The sequence below is a fragment of the Durotheca rogersii genome, assembly GCF_024521655.1.
Source record: "Durotheca rogersii strain YMJ 92031201 chromosome Unknown GGS23scaffold_14, whole genome shotgun sequence".
Lineage (NCBI taxonomy): Eukaryota > Fungi > Ascomycota > Sordariomycetes > Xylariales > Xylariaceae > Durotheca > Durotheca rogersii.
Window position 1 is genome coordinate 43,315 of NW_026251245.1, and position 15,694 is coordinate 59,008.

The 15,694-nt window shown below is 57.6% G+C and overlaps 4 protein-coding genes across 4 annotated transcripts; all 4 read left to right on the top strand.

The window, feature by feature from the left end:
- Positions 1–668: 668 nt before the first annotated feature.
- GGS23DRAFT_572558 (uncharacterized protein) lies at positions 669–3,169 on the top strand. Its single transcript, XM_051516632.1, has 2 exons — positions 669–2,230; positions 2,294–3,169. Exons 1-2 carry the CDS (start codon positions 1,073–1,075, stop codon positions 2,576–2,578), a joined length of 1,443 nt encoding a protein of 480 aa, XP_051370790.1. The 5' UTR covers positions 669–1,072; the 3' UTR covers positions 2,579–3,169.
- GGS23DRAFT_572560 (canalicular multispecific organic anion transporter 1) lies at positions 3,170–8,196 on the top strand. Its single transcript, XM_051516633.1, has one exon. It carries the CDS (start codon positions 3,583–3,585, stop codon positions 8,044–8,046), a length of 4,464 nt encoding a protein of 1,487 aa, XP_051370791.1. The 5' UTR covers positions 3,170–3,582; the 3' UTR covers positions 8,047–8,196.
- Positions 8,197–8,610: 414 nt separating this feature from the next.
- GGS23DRAFT_610707 (uncharacterized protein) lies at positions 8,611–10,616 on the top strand. The gene is made up of 2 exons (XM_051520347.1): positions 8,611–9,425; positions 9,483–10,616. The coding sequence occupies exons 1-2, from the start codon at positions 8,757–8,759 to the stop codon at positions 10,035–10,037; spliced, it is 1,224 nt and encodes a 407-aa protein (XP_051370792.1). The 5' UTR covers positions 8,611–8,756; the 3' UTR covers positions 10,038–10,616.
- Positions 10,617–12,307: 1,691 nt separating this feature from the next.
- GGS23DRAFT_103928 (uncharacterized protein) lies at positions 12,308–15,117 on the top strand. The gene is made up of 4 exons (XM_051510949.1): positions 12,308–13,188; positions 13,303–13,776; positions 13,831–13,938; positions 13,994–15,117. The coding sequence occupies exons 1-4, from the start codon at positions 12,610–12,612 to the stop codon at positions 14,909–14,911; spliced, it is 2,079 nt and encodes a 692-aa protein (XP_051370793.1). The 5' UTR covers positions 12,308–12,609; the 3' UTR covers positions 14,912–15,117.
- Positions 15,118–15,694: the final 577 nt, after the last annotated feature.

Genomic DNA, 15,694 nt, shown 5'->3' on the forward strand with positions numbered 1-15,694 from the left:
ATGCATATAGGTATAATCGATTGCCCACTCGGCACTAATGTCATCGCGAGGGAGCCCATCGAGGTATTTAGCTAGAAGATGAGGTACTTGCAAAGTCGGGTAGGTACCTACGTACGCACCTAGCATTCTACGCAGGTACCTGAGGTGGTAGTATGAACGCAGGTATGCCTCGCACTATGCTAGTGGAATGAGATATAGGGAGCATCCTAACACAAGGTCGCCGGTAAATACAGGTAGATACCTATGTAACTCTCAAGGCTCATATGTTAGGCAGAAGGTACCCGCCATTGCAGGTAGGTACCTCTGCGGACGGTTCCAGCTCTCGTTGTGGCGGAGGGAGCTTCGCGTCAACCCTCGTCACTGAACGGCATCCGCTCCCTTGGACGGCGGCGCTGTCTACGTGTACTCACAGGTATTCAGCGGGGCCTGCCCTGCTCAGCCACACTTACCTAAGGTACTTACCCGAAGTATCGATCGGCGCCAAGTTGCTATGATGAAATCCAGGCGTCTCCAGGCTTCTACCACGTACCCTCATGGACACACTAGCAGCGGACTGCGCCCCAGGCCGGCTAGGCGGCACATGTGCGCGGCCTGATGGACAGGTACGTATCGTCCTAGGGACGGAGACTTCCTTTGTCCAATTGAGGACGGAAGGCGAATCTATAACGCCGAACTGTACCTATACAACATCCTCTCACAGCCTCAATCAGCCGACAAGACACAAGACCTGCGGGAAGGCGAGGTTGATAGACGTCTTGTATATATTGCCCCAGCGCGTTGCTCCCAGAACGCCGTCGCATCCCACGCTCTCTCTTTCGTGCCACCTCTTTTCTTTCCCTCTACATCCACCACGTCTGCGTGCGTCCACGTTCGTCCACGTCCACGTTCACGTCCATTCTGTGTCTACCCCGCACACATCCGCGGCCATCAGCTGATTGCGGACCTATCGGAAAGCCTGGTGTCTAGCTTCTGCCCCCCCCCCCCCCCGACCAGATTCGTGAATCCTGCGCAAAGGGAGAGAAACCGTGCCAATCCCGGGGACTCGCCGACTCACTCCTACACATCTGAGCAAATGTCATATCCCTACGGCCAGTCGGGCTATCCTGGTCAGTACGGCTATCCACCACAGCAGTATCCTCCGCCAGGCCAATACCCGCCTCCAAACGGACAATACCCCCCGCCTCAGGGCTATCCGCCGCCTCAAAACTCCTATCCTCCACCTCAGGGCTCCTATCCTCCGCCTCAAGGTTCCTATCCGCCGCAACCGCCGGCGGGCTACAATCCGTATTACCCACAGCCACCGGCAAGCCCCTACTCCCCCCAAGGCGCATATCCCCCGCCTCCACCCTATGGGACCCGCCCGCCCAACCAGGGTTATGGCCCGCCTGCAGGCCCACCGCCGGGGCAATACGGCGCGCCACCGATATCACCAGCTCAGCAAGGGTATCACTATCCCCCTCAATCTGTAGTTAATGCCGCTTCGCCTGTCGAACTCCCCGCTGCAGTTCCTCCCGGACCCCCCGCCGGCCCCTCGGGCGGACCGCCGACCGCGCCCAGCCTGGGATACGGTCCTCCCCAGATGTTGCAATGGGATGCCCGTCCCGACGCCGAGGCACTTCGGACGGCCATGAAGGGGTTTGGAACCGACGAGAAGGTATTGATTCGTGTCTTGAGCACCAAGGACCCCCTGCAGGTCGAGGAACTTAAGGCGGTCTATTTCCGAACCTTCGGCCGCTCGCTCGAGAAGGATATCATGTCAGAGACGAGGGGGTGGTTCGAGGAAGGGCTAGTCGCCCTGGTCAGGGGGCCCTTGATGCACGATGTCCATCTCCTCCATTCTGCGATGGACGGTCCTGGGACGAAGGAGAAGGTGCTCAACGACGTCTTACTAAGTCGGAGTAACGCAGACTTGCGGGCTATAAAGAGCATGTATCAACAGACCTTCCGTCGATCGCTCGAGAGCGATCTCAAGGGCGACCTCAGCATGAAAACCGAGAGGCACTTCATGATCGTACTGGGCGCGAACCGGGCAGAAGACAGCGCGCCGGTCGTAGCCCAGGCCGTAGATCAGGATGTCATAGAGCTATACCGCGCCACGGAGGGCAGAGTAGGCACGGACGAGATGATGGTATGCTCGATCTTGTCCACGCGAAACGACAACCAGATCCGAGCCATCAACTACAGCTACGAACAGAAGTTTAAGCGAAGGCTCGAAGATGTCATTAAGAAGGTGAGTCTAGATCCGCTGAGCGGGGCACTCTATATTGATAGGCTGACCTTTCTGTGGACGCAGGAATTCAGCGGGCACATGGAGGACGCACTGCTATTCCAGCTGCGGAATGCGGTCGACAAGTACATGCACGCAGCCAAGCTGCTGGAAGACTCGATGGCGGGTATGGGTACCAAGGATCATCTCCTGGTCTCGAGAGTAGTCCGTTACCACTGGGACAGGCAGACGTTGGCAAATGTCAAGGGTGCGTACCACAAGCGCTACGGGAGAAGCCTCTCCGGCCGCATCAAGGGCGAAACAAGCGGCGATTACGAGAGGCTTATGCTCGCATGCCTTGGGGAGGCCTAAAGCGTGAGTGATTCAAGCGAACATAGGTACTCGAAGTCTAGTTTCAATTGGCGGTTGTACAGTTGTTAGGCAAGTATAATACCCAGGGACGGAAACAGGAGGTCGGCCCGGGCGGGTCTAGGAGAATAAAAGATGATGCATGTGTTCTTGGTGTCTCGAATCGGCAAGCATCCTGTGTTGCTGGTAACGACAGCAGGGTTACCGGACACGCACATTTCGTAGCACCGCTCGGACGTCGGGAGCGGGAGCGGGTAACGCGTAGATACCTAGGTACCTACCTACGTATGGCCGATACCCTCGACTTGCCTTCCGAGGCAATACTTCTCAAGCTTTTCGGTGTCAATCCGCTCGCCCCCCTTGATACCTAAATGTGAGCATCGATGCCCTCAGTCGCCGGACACACAATGCGCAATGCGCGTCGACGATGGTGCAATCGCCGTGTCACCTCCGCAACTTAACCTTATGGGTTCTTTTTGCTAGCGGCTGGCAGCCGATGCCAGCTGGCACTCGTCCGGCGGCTGGAGGTGACCTGATCATGTGCCCGAAACGGTTGCGCCCATGTCCGAGCCGGAATCGAGTCCTGGAGCTCTCCCATCCCTTTCCAACCACCGGCCGTTCCTCTCCTTGACCGTTATATGTATGTATGCCTCCGTCCCTGCAGCAGTCCGTCGAACCCATGGCTTCGACCATCCCCATTTTGTTATATCTCTTTTAACGCTTTCCTCTCCCTGCACTCTGCTCCGGCTGGGAGGGTTTGTTTTGGAGTTCCGGTTCCGGCGCGCCTCGGAGCAAGCGTGATGAGAGCGAGTCGTCGAGAGAGAGAGCGCACCGGACACGCCGGCGACGACGCCTCCAAGACGCACGCGTGTCGAGGAATCGATTCGCTGCCTTGTCCGTGTCCCTTTCCGGTACCCTCGCGGTGCGTTCACTCCCAAACCCCTCCCTGGATACCGGCCCCTTGCTAGTAGAAATTCGGTTTCGGGGCCTTCAGTCGTTTTTGCACCATGACCTCTATATACACAGATCAATATAACATAGTTATGTCCTCGCCCGCCCTTAATTATTCTCTATTCGTTTCCCCGGACCAATCTCGCCCCCTCCAGGGTCCGGCGGCGATGGACGCCGTACCCGAGTCCTCGATCGCGCAGGCGGCAATTGCCGGGGTGTGCATCCTGATCTACCTCACCCGCAGCCTCTCGCCCGAAGGACCGCAATGGATGCGCCCCTTCGCCAAAGAAGAAGCACTCCTCCCCGAGCTTCACATCCCCACCAGGCCTTGGAGTTTTTGGAGCTTCTCCCTATTAGCTCTCTCCGTGTCCGGGCTCTTCCTGACCACACTACTTACCCTATCACCGCCCTTTACCACCGCGAGAGCCTTGGAATTGTCGCCATGGGTCGTAGTCCTGTTGGTCACGGTCATCGACCGCCCCAGGAAAACGCCAAAACTCCTCTTGACCCTCTTCGTCGCTGTCTTCGTGTGCGATCTGGTGTCGCTCGCCGCACAGCATCGTGAGATGGGACGTGTGAATGCAATCTACGCTGTCGTTGTCGGTGTAGCGTTAGCATCCGTGCTCGTCATTCTGTCCATGCCCATGCGAGATGCAGATCTCGATCTCGTCGGCATTGCAGGCTCCCGCTCCCCCCCAACCTCCCGGTTGCGCAGCCCTGAGGATAATTTGACGCTGTGGCAATTCATGACGGTGTCGTGGATGACTCCGTTAATTTCTCGCGGGAATGGGGACAAGTTGAATGATGAGGACGTGTGGCTGCTGCCATATGACTTTCAACACCAGCGATTGCACGTGTTGTTCCGAGATCTCAAAGGCTCTTTAGTGAAGCGATTAGTCTTGGCTAACGGTTTGGACTTGCTTATCATCACCTTTCTTGGGCTGATAGAAACCGCCGCGAACTTATCGAATCCCGTTCTTCTACAGCGCCTACTCCAGTCAATCCAGCAAGGGTTCGATCACAAGGAAGGGTCTTTCTTCTATGCGTCGTCTATTCTACTAGTGCGGCTCGTGGCCTGCCAGTCGGGCGTCTTCCTGCTGTGGTTTAGTCGCCGCGCGTACGAAAGGTCGCGTGGGGAAATGCTCACGGCAGTCTACGCCAAAACGCTGGCACGGAAATCCTTTGGACTCCGCACAGATCTGGACGAGCACCACGCTGAGAACGGGGTAGAGAACGGCGGCGAGAATGGCGCCGAGCCCAACGAAGAAACACCGCTCCTGGGCGGCGAGCCTCGGAAAACACGCCTAGCTCGCCTCCTCGACCTCGTTAAGCGCCGCAAGAACCGGAACCCGGAAAAGGCCAAGGCGGCTCCCGAACAACCAGCAACCATGGGCAAGATCCTCAACCTGATGAGAAATGACGTTTACGAAGTAGCACAAAGATTTTGGGAATTTCCATCCATCGTCACGAAACCATTGCAATTGGTGCTCTCTCTGGCCCTCATATGGCAACTATTAGGCTGGCCTTGCCTGGTTGGAGTGACCTGGACTCTGGTGCTCCAGGGGCTGAACGCGATTTGCGTGCGTGCCCTGATCAACGTCGAAAGACATCGCAGGGTCGCGGCAGACGTCAGACTTCAGGCTACTACCCAGTTCGTCGAGGCCATTAGACCACTTCGATGGTATGATTGGCAGTCCAAGTGGCTGGGAAATATCATGCATGCACGAGCGGATGAGCTGCGTCTAAGGATCGTCTCTAGTCTATGGACCATCGGAGTTGGCGCTACCAACCTCGCTGCCAGTGCTCTTTTCCCCGTGTTCACCTTCTTTGCCGTAACTTATATTGCAGGACGGCCTCTACCCGTCGACGTGGCGTTCCCGGCACTTCAGCTCTTCACCATGCTGGAGTCGAGCTTGAAGGAGCTTCCAGCGTTGATAACAGTCCTCCTCAATGCCTCCATAGCGATTGGCCGTCTCGAGACATTCATGACGGAACCGGACAAAGAAGAGGGGGAATACAACGACACAAACCCCGTAATCGAGCTTCGGGGCGCGTCTTTCGCCTGGCCTACCAACGGAAAACTCGTCCTCAACGACTTGAGTCTGCGATTTGCTCCCGGCCTTACCGTCATTCACGGCAAGGTTGGTTCCGGAAAGACCGCCCTGTTAGAGGCCATCCTGGGTGAACTCAACCAAACCAAAGGCGACTCCACCCTACCTTACCAAATGGTGGGTTACTGTGCCCAATCCCCGTGGCTTCAGAACATGAGTATTCGGGACAATATCCTATTTAACTTCCCCCTCGATAGGGCCAGATACAACGAGGTGCTAGATGGGTGTGAACTCGTCCCCGATCTGGCCAACTTCGCACACGGAGACAAATCCAATATTGGCGAGAACGGTATCGGGCTTTCTGGGGGTCAGAAAGCACGAGTAGCACTGGCACGTGCCGTGTATTGTCAGTCCCGTATCCTCCTGCTTGACGATCCGCTCGCAGCGCTGGATCATCAGACAGCCCAGTCCATCGTCCGCAAGCTGTTCCGTGGGTCTCTCTTAACCGGTCGTACCGTCGTACTCGTCACGCATCGGGTCGATCTGTGCCTATCACTCGCAGACCAAGTGGTCGAAATTACGGATGGTAGGGCCCGCGTACTCCACCCAGACGAATATTCGCAAGAAATCGAAACCCTGCTCACAACCCAGGATACCACTACCGAAGACGACGTTAAGGAAATCAACGAGGAGCAGGCCAATGCCGCCGTCCCAGACAAGTTTATCGAGGAAGAGAACCGGGCGTCGGGCGGCGTCGTCGCTCGGGTTTATTGGACGTACATCAAGGCAGGCAGGATATCATACTGGGTCGCTGTCATCGCTATCTTTTCCCTCTTCCGGTTTGCCCGTATATTCAACTACTGGTTCCTCAAGGCCTGGGGTGAAGCATACGGAAGCCTCAGTGTCAGACCCTTTGAAAGCATACCGGATATCGCGAACGGGATCTTCGATGGACTGCCCAACCCCAACGACGACGTCTTGCCATGGCTAGTGTGGTACGCCATTCTTGGGCTTCTCATGACCGTGCTATACGTCTTGACCCAATGCGGCCTCACAGTCATACTATACAGGGCAGCTAAAGTTTTATTCGGCCGGGTTATCAAGCGGGTGAGCAACGCGACGTTCCGGTTTTACGACGTGACACCGGTTGGACGGTTGATGAATAGGTTGACCTCGGACATCGGGATGCTAGACGGCGGCGTCATCCAGCCACTTCAGAATTTCGCATTCTGGTCTTTGACGTGGATGAGCTCCATGGTCGTCATCGCCCTGACTACGTCGATGTTCTCCATATTCGCTGTCGGGATGACCATCTGGTTTATCGTCATCTTCTTGCAATTTCTGCCGACCTCGCAGAACCTCCGCAGATTAGAGATGGTCACGCTCAGCCCGCTGATGTCGAATTTCGGTATCCTCGTCGACGGACTAGCCACAATCCGAGCGTTCAAGGCACAGCCGCACTTCCAAAACCGCAATATCGTCGCCACAGACAGCTTCCAAAAAATGGACCACTTCTACTGGAGCCTGCAAGCGTGGCTCCAGTACAGATATGACATATTGTCCGCAAGCTCTATCTTCACTCTGACGATGATGGCGTTATACGAAGACCTGTCGCCCGGTCTGACGGCGTTCGTGCTCACGAGTGCAGCACAGTTGGTCGAGTCCACTCACGTGCTCTGCAAGACATACGGTCAGCTTCAAATGGATTTCGTATCCGTGGAGAGGGTGGTAGAGCTCTTGGATCTGGAGGAGGAACCCAACGGAAACGTACATCCCCCGCCCAATTGGCCATCATCCCGCGACAGCATTACGTTCGACTCGGTGACGATCAAGTACGCTCCGCACCTTGATCCCTCGCTAGTAAACGTCTCCTTCACAATCCCCGGCGGGGCGACATGCGCGGTTCTAGGGCGAACAGGATCTGGAAAATCCACACTAGCCCTCTCTCTCCTCGCCACAATGCATCCGACAGAGGGAATGATCCGTGTCGGCAGCCAGGACATCTCCAAAATTGACGTACATACCTGGCGCCAGCGCATCAGTTTCGTAGCTCAGGATCCCGTGCTTTTCCCTGGGACGCTGCGCGAGAATCTAGACCCGCTAGAGCAGCACACTGACAAAGAATGCGAGACGGCATTGCTCCGAGTCCTAGGGCCAAGATGGACCCTCAACTCCGCTGTCGACGTCGGAGGTAAGAATCTCAGCCAGGGCCAACGTCAACTCGTCGGCATCGGAAGAGCCATCCTTCGAAAGAGCCCCATCATAATCCTAGATGAGGCAACGGCATCGATCGACAAGAAGACCGCGATAGCCATACAAGATCTGCTGTTAGCAGAGTTAAAAGACAGTACGGTAATCACCATAGCCCATCGGTTAGAAGCCGTCAAGGACGCAGATTACTTTATCAGACTGGATGCCGGGCGGGTGATCGAGGCAGGACCCACCGGCCAACCTAATGGAAGAGGGTAGTAGTATTGGTGGTGGTGGTGATAGCGGTATATAGGAGAGAGGCGATGATGGCAATTACGATAGACAGGACAGGACAGGGCGGTACAGGATGGCGTGTAGCGATGGCAAGCACAAAGAATGACTTACCTTGGATACATAAAATAATAAACCTAATAAGTATACTTGATGAGTCTGACGACCTTCAAAGGAGACCTGTCCACATCCCCCTTTTTCTCCTCTTTCGTAGATGATCTACTCCCCACGAGGACAGTCATATTTAACACGGCACGACCTTGGGGTATACGTATATACCTGATTACTGCCTTCAGTTCCCCTGACTCGTTTCCGGAGTGAGGTTTATTTATCCTCTGTCTCTTGGCGACGATGTTGATTGCCCTTTGCTATGACAGCCCACAGACCGCGCCGAGCTGAACCAGAATAGCAAATGACCGGGCCATCGCCATCATCACTCCAAATAGCACATCATAACAAGGAAATATTTTTCCATGCCCTCCATTTCCCTCTCCCTCTCCCTCTTTTCTTAACCTCATCCTCCATCTCTTCATCTTCCTCCTCCTCCTCCTCCTCCTCCTCCTCACCCTTTCCTACCACCCACACCCGAAGCTATCTCAACAGCTGCTATCCGGATCGCGGCTCGCCCTTCCGGTGGCCTGGTTCGTGTCGATTACCGAGCGAGAACGTCCTAGGTACCCACTCAAGTCGCCACCGCGATGGCTTCAGGACCGTCGACCTCGGACGGCCTGGGTTCGGCCCACATGTTCGACCCTCGCTGGCCCGGCGCTCACCTGCCGAAGCAGCCGGACCTCGCGGCGCTCCGCGCGGTCCTCGACGAGGCGACCGACCGGCAGTTCAGCTGGTGCCCGACGGTGGGCGATTTGCACGCGCTCGGCCACCATGACGCGACGCTCAACGTGCACATGCGCAACGTGGACGCGCTCGTGGGCGAGGTGACGCGGGAGCACCGGGCGGGAACGCTGGAGCAGTACAAGCAGGCGCGGCTGTCGGCCTCGTTCGCGGCGCTGCCGGCGGCCGCGTTCGCCGCGAAGATGGACCTGCTGGTGGACGCGCGCCAGGAGCTGGCGGACTTCCTGCTCGCGTTCCGCGTGGCCGGGCCGGTGTTCGCGGACCTCGGCGGCGAGGCGGCCGCGCGCAACCTCTACCGCCGCCGCAAGGCTAAGCACCTCGTCGGGCTGCTCTGGGGCGAGCCCGCGGTGCCCTGGCCCGGCGTCAAGGCGCGCGCCGCGGCCTTCCTTTCTGTCACCGCTTGCGCCGGCTGGGACGACCCCCTCGACGCCAAGCTCGCCGCCCTCGTCGCCCGCTACAACAGCATCCACGGCTCCGACGACGACCCCCACCCCTTCCCCCTCGCCGCCGCGCACGTCCGGCGCCTGTTCTAGGCGGACCGCGTCGCCGACCTGCGCGGCCTCCTGCGCGAGGATTTGCCTACGCTGACCCCCAACCACCCCACGCTGCTCGCCCAGCCGCCCCCCGGCGGCGCCGCGGCAGACGCGCAGGCCGACGAGCCTGCCGCCGCCGCCACGTCTGAGCCCGCCGCCACGCCTGAGCCCGCCGCCACGTCTGAGCCCGCCGCCACGTCCGAGCCCGCCGCCACGTCCGAGCCTGCCGCGGCCGAGCCCTCCGAGCTGCCCGTGCACCCTGCCAGCACCAGCAGCGCGGGCGCGCACACCCTGATCCCCGGCGGCCCCGCCCGGCGCGGCGAGGACTTCACGGCGTTCGTGAATGAGACAGTGGCGGCGCTGGGCGCGGCCGACGGCGGCGGTTCCGCCACGCCCCCGCACCGCCTCAAGGCCCCCGGCATCCGCGGCCGCAACGCACTGGCGGCCGAGCGCCAGCGCCAGCCCAGCCTCGCGGCCCTCACCGACGCCGAGCTCAACGCCTTCCTCCTGGCCAAGCGCGCCCGCGACGGCGACGGCGCGAAGGGCGGCCGCCGGCCCAAGCGCCCCCGCCGCGAGCCCGACGGCGCCAAGTAGCGCACCGTCTATCTGGGTCGGTGGGTGAGGGGCACGAGCACGAGGTCGGGATGCCCCTGACGCTTAGGGCAGTGTGGTGAGCGGCGGGGCCGGCATTCCCGGCTCTGCTGCTCTGTTTGCGTTGCTTTTGTTTCCTCTGTCGACACATCCGACCAACCCGTCTCCCCTCCCCGCGCGCCTCTCCTGTCTGGCGGCCGCTCGGCGGCGCTGTCTCGGCCCGGCATACCCACGAGTACTACTACGATTACTGTCGGCGCTCTGCGAGGGCAGTCGGCGGGCGGGGTCTGGGTGCTGCGCTGTTTTTTCCGTCTCGGTTCTGTCTGTTCTGCTATCGCTTTATAATTCCAAACCTGCGCAGATTTAATATGTCTCTTCTCTCTTCTCTTCGGGGCGGTTTCGGCCCGGTCGCGTGCGCGCGATGCCGGTGTCGGTGTGTACCTACTATAGACATGACTAACCTCCGGAGAAAGAGAGGGGCTGTTGCTCCGTGGTGCGAGGTTTCTGTTACAGGTACCGTCTATAGGTAGTCTACATGTGGAATCTTCACCCGGTATTCTCCCAAGGTTGTCTGCTTTTTGCCTGGCTGTCGATCCAAATACCTATCTCGCGGACGCGTATACGTGCATGTGTTTAGACGTAGGCAGGTCTCGGGAGGTCTGTAGGGCGTGTCGGCCATGCACTCCTCCCCTCGCCTCCTTTTCTAGATGGGCATCGGGTCTTGTCTGCTCGAGAGGGCCTGCCGAGAGGTAGGCAAGATGCCAGTATTATTGAATCTCGCCCTCCCCCCCCTCTTGTAGGCGAAGGATGATGCATTAGCTTGTGGGACATTTCTTCGTGTCTTAGGTATTTTTCTCCCGATCCCGCGACGCCACTCGTCAGTGCGAGGTCTCGTCCAGGCTTAGGTATGTATTGATAGGCGCTCTCCTTTCCTCTTTTCGTCTCGAGGGGACGGCCCCCCTTCCCCCGTGCAAGTGAATAATACCCAAATCGGCCCATTACTTGTGCACACTCACTCGTGGTAGCTCCTTATCGGGTTGTGGCAGCTAAGCACGATAACTAGGGCGTCCTCGCCTGGCTGTACGCCTCTTTAGCATCCGTCTTGAAAAGGAAGCTCGGCCAGGATGGGGGTAATCCTATGAAGCTATTGGGGACCAGGGGAGGGTGGGGGAGAGAGTGAGGAGTATATATACCGATAAGATTATATTAATTATACTGCATTGTAGTACTCGTTATGTTACGTATGACGTGTTATCATCTAGGCGCTTAGATTAATGTAGGTTGCCACGCTGGCGAGATTGGGCATGTACCGTTCCGGTCTTTTTCCTCGGCTCCGTACATATAAAACCGACAAACAGGCTAAAGGTACCTACCTGGGTACGTAAGGCATCTGCCGTATATATACCCCCGTATCGGTACGGTCTCTTCTCGACCGGCGACGGAAATGAGATGTTATAGGTGTAAACAACACAGAAATTTCTATTAGATTCGGTACACAATGTGAGAGGGCAGGTATCAATTAGGCAGGCACTGAATCCGTGTTCGGGAACGACCTTGCTTGGAGGTATCCCGCATACCTCTTACAGCAGTGTTCGGACACCTATTCATTTCCTATTCCCGTCTGCTGCGGTTGGAAGAGAGAGAGGGAGAGGGAGAGAGAGAGATGGAGGAGACATGCGCAGAGTGTGACTAAAGGCACAGATACAAATATTATGAAGAAAATTTGACTAAAGCTGAAAGCTAAATCGGCCACAGATTATGAAAAATGACGTAGCCTGCCTTTTGCATAATAAATTAATTAATCCCGCACACCTTACTTGACTGAACACTTTTCTCTCTACTTCTCCTTTTCTTATTTGCTTTATAAATTTTAACATTGCCTTCACTGTATTCATTGCTTTCAAATGCTAGCTACAAGCCAGCCGACCACCGCCTAGCTGATGCCGACAGAGACTAGCGCATACGTAGGCAATTCAGTAGCGACGGAGTGATTTGGATCAGGCTGCTGTTGATGATGGCTTTTCCTCTATGAAGGTGTCACGTCGCGTACTTTTTTTTTCCCCTCAGAGGCATCTCTCGGCATCTACTCAGAGACATGCAGCAACAAGTACACGCCACAAGTAGGTACCCGTACGCCACAAATACACTACTACACACAGCGCAGGGAAAGTGGCTGCTTACTGAATTAATAATAGGTAAGAAGCATTAAAGTGGAAAGTGGCCACTTCCAAAACAGGGTAGAGAGGGCGCCTCCGTTTATTTTTATTTTATTTCCCCACTTTACTTTTTTTTTTTAAATTATTAAACCCCGGCCGTCAGCTACTTTAACTGCCTAACCTCTTCTTCTTCTTATCACTTTTCTTTTTCCTCTTTTCTTGCGTTAAATCTACTTATACGAACGCGTCTCCACCACCGAATACCCACGCATCCCCTAATCGCGCGCGTTCTTCGGCCCTTCACCACTCCACGCGCGCTTGGGTTCTTCCCACGGCGGAAAACCGCAGCAATCTTAGCAATCGTCTCGCGTTGTCATCTACCTACTCCCGCCACCTGCTCCAACCGGCGCGGCGCCACCATGGAAGTCACCCATCCATCGCCGTCCGCGCCCGGCCCTGGTCCGCCGCCGCCGCCGCCTCCAACCGCCGCCACTCAACCCTCTGGGTTGCAGACCCCCCCGGTCAGTCTTGCTCCGGCTACAGACCCGCCGTTGTTGCTGTCGGACCTCCCGGCCAACATCGGACCCTACTACCCCAACGGCCCACCTCGCACCATCAATGGTCTCGGCAACGCTGGCTCCTACGCCTCCAATCCCAACTCCGTCTCCGATCGAAACGAGACGCCGCCTGCGCCCCCCGCCACCCAACCGCTGCCCTATCAGAGCTTGTCGCGTCAGCCCTCCCTCGGGTCCCTCCACAAGATTCCCATCCGGGACCCTCCGTCGTGGCAGACGCCTCTGAAGACCAACTACCATCCCCCCCAGGGCTTTCCCTCACCCAAGGGGCAGCATCAACCGCTGGGCGATACCAAGTCCCTCGATGACCTCTCGCGTCTCGTCTACGCCATCCAGCAGTCCGTCCCGGCCGCGGTGCGGAGAGCCGTCCGCGAGAACTGGGAGAAGACTCTCCTCGGTTCCGAATTCCACCACGCATTCCTCGTGCGTTCCTTCTTCTTCCCCTTCTCCCCCCCTCCTGCATCTGTCTCGCGGCTGTAATTCGCATTATACCCGAGCACCCCGACGTATTCGGCCGTATTCTAACCGCGTGACTAGTTGAATGCTATCATCCATCATTCCAACGGGACCATAATTCGTCGGTCCATAAAAGATTTCGGCAGCAGGATGGTTGCCGAATCGAAGCACGAGATCGTCCACCATTTCAAGCCAAGCGATCTCGACGAACTCGCCAGCGAAATACTGGACAAGGCCAGCAATTCGTTCCTCGATTTGGCCTTGGAGAAGAGGTTGCGAACCATCGATGCCCGCTCGCTGATCAGTGCTCTCGCCCGGGCCGAGCGCCTCGGCTACGAGGACAGCGACATTCTGGATGATCAGAGTCCGCGGGGCGCTGCCGTGCCTCCAGTCCACGCGTCCCCTATTGTGACTTGGACTCCCGTGAAGCTTGCGTCGAATACTCAGCTTGGGCAAGGCGATTCTGCCGGAAACCCTTCTCGCAGATCATCTACCAAGGTTTGGCAATGTCCCCTGTGTGGGCGCAACTTCGACTCGGAGCCGCCGTACAAATATGTGAGTTTTTCGCCCGAATCCTTTATACAGATAACCCAGCTGACGCCGACGCAGCACATGGGGAAGCAAGTGTGCACCAAGGAGCCGCCGACCCAGCAAGGCTTTCTTTTCGCGTGTAAACCGTGCGGGGCAGGGTTCATAACTAAGGCCGGTCAGCAATACGTAAGTGAGCTCACGTCCCGTTTTGTCGACCGAGTGTGCTCACGGGCAATAATAGCATCAAATCAACCAAGTCTGCTTGCGTTTCGGCACCGGCATGCCCATAACGCTCACGGCACCCATCGCAATACCTTCGGATTCCGACACCCCCGAGGTGGCCCCATCTCCCCCCGCCGTCCACCCGATTTCTTCCTCGTTCCAGGAGCACGATCCTTACGCTCACCTGGATCCTACAAAGTTGGAGCTCTTAAATGAAGAGCTCCGCCATGCTGAGATAGTGTACGCTGCTCGGTTCAAGGACACAGAGAAGATACTCGACCCGAACTTGCGGCGAGTGAAACTCGAGGGCCTCCAAAACAGCTTCAGCACGAAACAGAGCAACATCCGGAGGAAGTATGGAGTGAAGCTGAGGAATAGACGGACGAGGGCCGAGATCGCCGACGAACGGGGTCGCATGGGTCTGAGAAATAGCCACGGGGGCTTCGCGGATGATACGCCGAGCGCTAAACGTCAGCGAACCGACTACAACGCTTCCTTTTCGGGCTCCCAGGTCCTCCCGGTCGGCAACGACCCCGGCGGCCCCGAGCAGAGGAGCAACCATATCGCCGTCTCGGACATGAACGCTGGCCTCGGCGGGTCGGTCGCGACGGCGGCGACAACCGATCCCACGCAGTCGCAGTCGCAGGCGACCACCGAGAACAACCTCTCGTCGTACCAGAGGAAGGGCTACCGCATCTCGTCGCACCAAACGCAGATGCCCTCGAGCCACAACTCACCGACGACGGACGTCAAGATGGAAGACGGCCCAGATCCGACCCAGCTGCACCCGCAGACCGGCTCGGCTTCGGCGCCCGTGACCCTGGACGACTCCTCGTCGCCCGCCTCCTCCTCTGACGACACTGACTCGGACGAGGACATCCCCGCGAGCTTGCCCCGTAAGACCAGTGGCACGCCGTTGAGGGGCCTAACCGGTTAAGGGCCTCGCCGCCGTAGACGTCGTCGATTATGCCCCAGAGTCCTTTTTTTTTAACGAAATAGAAAAACGTAGGAATGGCCATAGGTGTCAGTTGGTTCGGAGTTAATTGGCAACATCCATTGGCGAACGGCCGGGGAACAAGAGGGGAATACCTAACAGATCTCTCCATCCCTCTTTTCCCCTCCTTTTTTTTTTGCTCTTTGACTTTTCGGAGGTGGGAGACGAGGGGCGCCGCGGGGGGACCCTTTCTCCGCCGGACCAGGGTCCCCTCTCCCCCCCCGGCAGTTGGCGCATCATGATGGGCATCATATCACAAATGCGCGGGGGAAGGGGGGGGGGGGGGGTGCGCATATCTACTACCTAGTTAATCTGCGTGTTCGATCACTACGTCGTACCTACATCCTCACGAACATGGGTGCGGCACGCGAGTACGCGAACAGACTACCACATCGTCACCCGTCGCTCATCTGCATATCTACCCCCTCCACCCCCCCGAAGCGGGACGCGATACCGACACGGGCCCGGCACACGCCGCCCGCGGCGACGAGAGACAGGGATGCCCGCGCCCTCCAGGGGCGGAGAAGGCGGGGCGGGGCGGGTGCCTCACATACGTACAGGAGAGAGGGAGAGGAGGAAGGAAAGAAGGCGAGAATCCCTCACGGGATATGCGTTGTGTGCAGTGAGTGAGTGAGTGAGTGGTTTCGAGAGGAGAGGAAAAGGGGAGACCGGCGGTTTACTTTTTTTGCTTTCCCTCCGCGGGCAGCCCTGCGAACTTAGTTTTAT

Coding starts and splice junctions, on each gene's coding strand:
- GGS23DRAFT_572560 (XM_051516633.1), top strand. CDS start 3,583: ATGACCTCTATATACACAGATCAATATAACATAGTTATGTCCTCGCCC.
- GGS23DRAFT_572558 (XM_051516632.1), top strand. CDS start 1,073: ATGTCATATCCCTACGGCCAGTCGGGCTATCCTGGTCAGTACGGCTAT. Junction 2,231..2,293: donor TCGAAGATGTCATTAAGAAG/GTGAGTCTAGAT, acceptor CTGTGGACGCAG/GAATTCAGCGGGCACATGGA.
- GGS23DRAFT_103928 (XM_051510949.1), top strand. CDS start 12,610: ATGGAAGTCACCCATCCATCGCCGTCCGCGCCCGGCCCTGGTCCGCCG. Junction 13,189..13,302: donor AATTCCACCACGCATTCCTC/GTGCGTTCCTTC, acceptor CCGCGTGACTAG/TTGAATGCTATCATCCATCA. Junction 13,777..13,830: donor CGGAGCCGCCGTACAAATAT/GTGAGTTTTTCG, acceptor ACGCCGACGCAG/CACATGGGGAAGCAAGTGTG.
- GGS23DRAFT_610707 (XM_051520347.1), top strand. CDS start 8,757: ATGGCTTCAGGACCGTCGACCTCGGACGGCCTGGGTTCGGCCCACATG. Junction 9,426..9,482: donor TCCCCCTCGCCGCCGCGCAC/GTCCGGCGCCTG, acceptor CTCCTGCGCGAG/GATTTGCCTACGCTGACCCC.